Source organism: Rutidosis leptorrhynchoides, chromosome 11, assembly GCF_046630445.1.
Source record: "Rutidosis leptorrhynchoides isolate AG116_Rl617_1_P2 chromosome 11, CSIRO_AGI_Rlap_v1, whole genome shotgun sequence".
NCBI lineage: Eukaryota > Viridiplantae > Streptophyta > Magnoliopsida > Asterales > Asteraceae > Rutidosis > Rutidosis leptorrhynchoides.
The window spans coordinates 212,417,333-212,423,400 of NC_092343.1; the positions used below are offsets into that span (position 1 = coordinate 212,417,333).

The 6,068-nt window shown below is 32.6% G+C and overlaps 1 protein-coding gene across 1 annotated transcript; it reads left to right on the forward strand.

Moving 5' to 3' along the window:
- Window positions 1-1,860: 1,860 nt before the first annotated feature.
- Window positions 1,861-4,190, forward strand: LOC139877735 (uncharacterized). Its single transcript, XM_071865157.1, has 3 exons — window positions 1,861-2,176; window positions 2,750-2,878; window positions 3,615-4,190. The coding sequence occupies exons 1-3, from the start codon at window positions 1,865-1,867 to the stop codon at window positions 3,813-3,815; spliced, it is 642 nt and encodes a 213-aa protein (XP_071721258.1). The 5' UTR covers window positions 1,861-1,864; the 3' UTR covers window positions 3,816-4,190.
- The last annotated feature ends 1,878 nt before the right edge of the window (window positions 4,191-6,068 follow it).

Here is a 6,068-nt window from a genome sequence, read left to right on the forward strand (position 1 = left end):
TCCGACCGTTGAATCTTCTTCATTTTTGGGCTGTGTCTTCCTGACATCAGTGCCAACATTTTCAACCGTTGAATTCGTCTCAAGTGGCCTGTAGCTTGAGTTACAGCAGGTCGAACAGTAGCAGAATTTTGGGTGATGAAATTCTTCTTTTGTCTTTAATTGTTTCATATACTTGTTGATTATTGTTGTTCAAGAGTATGATGATGTTGTATGCCTCTAGTTGATCTAGAGAAGGATTATTGTATTGCTCTCTTTGTTGATGATAGTGGAATTTAAGCGGCTTACGAGTCCCGTGGTTTTTACTCTCGATTTTGAGGGGTTTTCCACGTAAAAAGTCTCGTGTTTTAGTGTGTGCTTGATTATTGTTTAGCTACTGATTTGGAACAGATTTGGGGACTGATTTGGTTGGTTTTGATATAGCTTGTTTGTTAGTTTCCTCACGGGTTCATACGGGTCGGGAAATGATTGTTAAACGGGTTTGTTTCCGCTTTGTAGATTACCCGTTGTGATTATTTTCCCATCAGTGTGAACCGCCCAAACTGTTGAAAATCAGCAAACTTCTCTATGCATATCATATTTGTCACCTGAAAAATACCAAAGAGAAAAAAAAAAACATTATTTGACATAACGTTGTCAAAGGAACAACTGTATCGGAATAAATTAGATCACATCAAAAGTCAAGTAAAAACTGAAGCCATTCAACATATAATAATCAGACTATTAGGCAGATATCCATAATAGTATACTGCCAAAGGAATTAAACTATTAGGCAGAAAAGAACAGAAATTTGGGGCGCTAGATTTAGGGTTTCAATTAAACGAATCTGTAACCTGATTCAAAGAACTGCGGTGTTGCTTTTAGATGATGATTTTGATAAGCGTCGACTATGAAGTAGGGTTCTGTTTTCTCTAACGTGAATGAATATAACTTGATTAACCCCTTTCTTTGTTAATTTCTCCCGTATGTTTTATAATTAAAGGGTATTTTAGCCACTTGAAGAATCTAAAATTGATTTATTAGCTAATTTTTTTAGTGGATGATTAAGGACCGTTGGATCAAGGGGTATTATAATGTAATTTTATAATCTAATGGTAATTAAAGGGATTTTGAAAACATTTATTAGCTAATCGAGACTCTCTTTTAATGTATATAGTGATTAGGGATGGCAATGGATACCCGATCCAGTGGATATCCATCCGATCCACCCGATTATTCGTGGATATGGACGATCTAAATGGATATGGATATGGATGTGGATGAAAAAATTTCATCCATGGATGAACCCGCTTTCACCCGAAATAACTAAATATATAAATTTATCACTCAAATTAGTATCATTTATGTAGTGATATTTCATTAATTATATTCATATTCATCTTTCTTTATATTTTCTCTAAAAATATAACTTGCTTCTTATAATTTGTTTTGTTTAAATAATCAAATGTATTTATCGTACTTTGGTGGTTCAAATGTGATTCCATGTAACTAAAAGTAAGAAACTTACATGTCGATATCTTTTCACGTTTAATAGGTTATCTATTGAATATTTGTTATATAGATTAGTAAAATGTGACTTTCGATCGCATAAACTATTAAAAATATTACTTTTGATTGTATATAGTGAACCACCGCTTATAATTGTTAAAAATAAAATAAATTTAAACGGATATGGATAATTATCCATTAACCCGCTTCACCCGACGGATATGAATATGAATGGATGAAAAGTAAAAAAATAAATGGATATGGATATGATACAGCCTCACCCGATCCGTATCCTATCCATTGACCATCATTAATAGTGATACACGTATATATGTACTCACATACACATCCATACATACACAAACACTGAACAAAATCAATGGAGATCAAATCGGCGATCAACATTCGTCTCTTACTAATTTTTCTAATTCTGATCGTATTCCAATACGTCGTCGTTTTTAGCGGGATTCACATACCTGATGAACTGGATGACGTAGTGGATGATGAAGAAGATGAAGCGTGGAAGGAATGGGGACAAAAGAAGAAGAAAGTGACGGAAGATACGTTTGATCCGCCACCGGATGATTTCTCCGATATGAATTTAGCTCAGATGCAAGATGAAATGATGAAACGACAATCTGGTCCGTCGTTTGGTTTCGTTAAGCTTCGTTTAGGCGTTCGTCGAACTACGGTAAATCAATTTTGCTTTCTGTTTTATTATTCATTGATTTAAGTTAAACGTAATTTATGTTTTGATTAATTGTAATTGACTTTAAAAAGCAAATGTAGGTTTGCAGTTGATTTATCTGTAGCATAATTGGTTAGGTATTAGTCGAACTACGGTAACTTAATTGGGCATTCTATGTGATAATTGATAATTTGGTTAAGTGCATTTTTATTATGATTTGTTGATTAGGGTTAATTTATTGAAATTTGAATTGATTAATGTTGACCTAAAAAGGTCAAAATGTAGCTCTGCATTTATACATGTATATATGAATAATTAGTTCATATACAACCACATTTGTTATGTCTTCTTGTATGATTTAATTTCGCCATTTCAGCCCACTGTTAGCTCATGTAAACATGGTCTGATCATACTGGAACAAATGCAGCAAGGGCCTATTACTAATTTAGAACTCTCCGGTTAATATGCTTGGGTAGAATTAGGATATGGAGTTTTGTTACTGTCATATAATTAACTAATATGCCATTTTGGTGAACTAAAAATGGGATAATAGATCATCTTTAATGTAACTTTCAGGATATGATAACAAATATCGCAATGAAATGGAGCAAAATTGCCAGAACAGGATCCATAGAAGTCAAATTTATGGGTGTTGATGTGAGCACAATCATGTTCACTCTTGAAAAAGGTCAAGACACTTTAGAGGTTTGTTCTAAATAACGCTGCAAACTATTTTATTTTTTCATTTTATTCCCCAACAATTGCTTAAGTTCATCGTTGAAATAATATAAGAACACACTTGTGCACGCCCCTCACAGAACAATATATGATGTTGGTCGTCAGTATAGAAATTTAAATCTTAAAATACTAAACTCTGTTCTATAGAGTATGATGATTCAATTAAGGGCCACTCATTTGAAATCAAGCATATTGATTAATGCATTATACAGTAATGTAGTATAACTCATACTACCATGTCAAGAGTCTTTTCCTTTCCATTTATGTTTTTACAAGTTGTCCAAAAAGGACTCACTTTGCAAATTATTGCAGCTTTTGTTATATTTATAAGTAGCATTGGTACTTTGCAACAAAACTGAACTTAGCAATTTTAAAAACTGGAAAAAGTCAATGACTCAATAATAATTTGTTGACCAAACACACATGTGGTGTAGTTGCACAACCATGTTCATGTGATATTTTATAAGATCATGCTCAAAACATGATCTTTTGATATTTTATAAGACATGTTCCAAACATGACTTAAGTCAAGAATTGTTGAATACTAGTCATTTTTATTTTTTATTTTTTTTTTGGTTAGACAGAAAGAATGAATAAACAAATGATCAGTCACTTGACTAAAAATCTTGAGAACATACCATCTTTTATATTATGCTATATTTAAATCTATGATCATAGGTCGATTTGTGTTTTGATTGATCAGTTAAAAGAATTTATACTAAGTCAACCCGAAGCATACGAGATTAAGATTGGGGATCGCCTTTTTAGAAGACCAGGAGATCCTCCATTCGACGATGTTTTTACAGAGCTTCATGCTAATAATGACTACAACAACAAAAACAACAATAATGAAGGTCAAGCACACTCAAATGATGATCATAAGAATAAGAAAGACGAGTTATAATCATACTCCTACAAGTGCTAATTTCTAATATTACTTTGGTATATTTACACTCATTATTATTTCTCATCATCTCAACATCTTTACTTAGTGCTATTTTTTAGATAAAATTGTTGGTTACCTACTTATAGTAGCTTGTAAACCTTGAGTTTGAACATCAAAATTTGGGACTTATGATTAAAGTCTTCTTGGCCACTTAGTGTACTTTTTCTATATTAGAAAACAAAGACAATGGTTACACTAAGAGCCATATATTAGTGTACTTTCTTAGTGTGTTTGTTGAGCTGAATCTTATCACATTCTTCTTCTTGAGTCTTCAAATGTTTTTTTATTACATCTTGGGATATGAAGGCTTATTAGGAAAACCTGGAGGTGCATCTGGTAATGATCTTGGAAAGGAAGGACTAGAGTATACTAAAGAAGCTGAATTGTTAAATAATTGATCGTTGTTTATTGTTCAATAAATTGAAATTCAATTCAACAACAGAGGTGGCAATATGGTTCGGGTTTGTGTGAAGGATCCACATGGGTTGGAACTAAAACATCCGAGTAGTAATTTTTAAATGGGTTGGGGCCAATAAGTTAACCTGAAACACCTTTTATACAAAAATTAGTGTCTCAATGATTTATATATACTACTTCAAAAATGATCATACTCAGTTTTAGCTTAAAAGGCGTGTCAAACAATACCTAACAATTTTATATGATGAAAATAACCTCAAACATTGATCACATGTTGCGATGACAACAATGGGCATTTTCATCAACTAGAGACAGCGGGCCAATATTAAGTATTCCCTCACTGAGCATAAGTGACACATCCTTTCGAAACATAAAAAGTAGCTACTCGAAAATCAAAGATCTTGCAAGACCCTTCATCTTTTAATCAGCCTAATTCACTTTTCACTGCTGCAGAAATGTTTAGTATTATGTATTTATGACATACTTTATTAGGAGGAAGAAGACAGGTAAGTTTTTGTATATCTGAACTGAAAATATAACCACACTTGGCAAGTTCGTAACTCTTCGTGGTTTTTTTTTTTTTTTTTTTTTTTTTTTTGTTGTTGTTGTTTTTGAAATAAAAGTATTCTACACTTAAAAGCATCTATTAAAGCATCTTAGAACCAAAGGGCCCTTGGCCAAGCCATATGAGAGAGCCCCTCCAACCAAAAGGTTGGGGAATTTAGGCCTCACTTGAGGCCGTAAGAGGTAAATATTTGTGGTTGTCGTTAGTGGCGGATCTAGACATCCCATTGAGTGGTAGCACTTAATAATAATAATAATATAATAATAATAATATATTAATTTTTTTAAAAGTAAAATTTTATTAATTATAACTTTTTTTTTTTTGGCAAAGAAACGAAAACTTTATAACAAAACTTGATCTCGAAGAGAGACAAGAAAACAAAGAAACATAACTAACATCCACGACCGAGGCTCGAAGACAACAAACATAAACCTATACAAGACAACCAATAAACGAACCAAATGAAAATACAAACAAAGAAAACGAAACTAAGCAAATATCTAAACAAAAGCGAACCAATGCCCTACAAATCAAGCATTAACGTTTTTGTTGTTGAAACCATAAACCACCTTAGCTTTAAACGCAAACGTTGATTCAATTCCGACCCCATCCGAATTCAAACCGCCATTCCTAAATTCGTCAAAAAAAAAACCTTCACCATCTAACACCCTTTCCGACCCTGAACCCAAGCGCTTCCACTTACAATTCTCTAAGATATGTGTATCTTTTGGTTTCCCACGAGAAGCAACCCCGACTTCATCTTCATCAGTAGAGTCGTGAAAATAAAACTCTCCAACCTTTAAACTCTTTTTTTTAACTTGCCTTTTTTTCTTTAAAGCACCCTTCATATCAAGCTTCTTTCCCCCGTTTACCCGAAACTTGCTAGCATGTACGTGTCATCCCCTATAAAAACCTTTACAATTTTTATCCACACAAATACAAAATTTGTATATTAATTATAACTTATAATATATACATTCAGTACATATTAATATATTATACACATTTATGATGACGAGCATAAACCAAAATCCAGGAAAGAGTGAAACTTGGAAGCATAAATTAGACACTCATACGATACAACATTAAATCATATGTGCAGATAATTGCAATCTGAAGAAATGAAGTAAAAAGGATGTTATATTAGTTCATAGAGTCAACTAACTTAACATTTACAGTTACATGTATCAATACGATAAATCATGATGGTCAATTTTCAACTCCAAGTT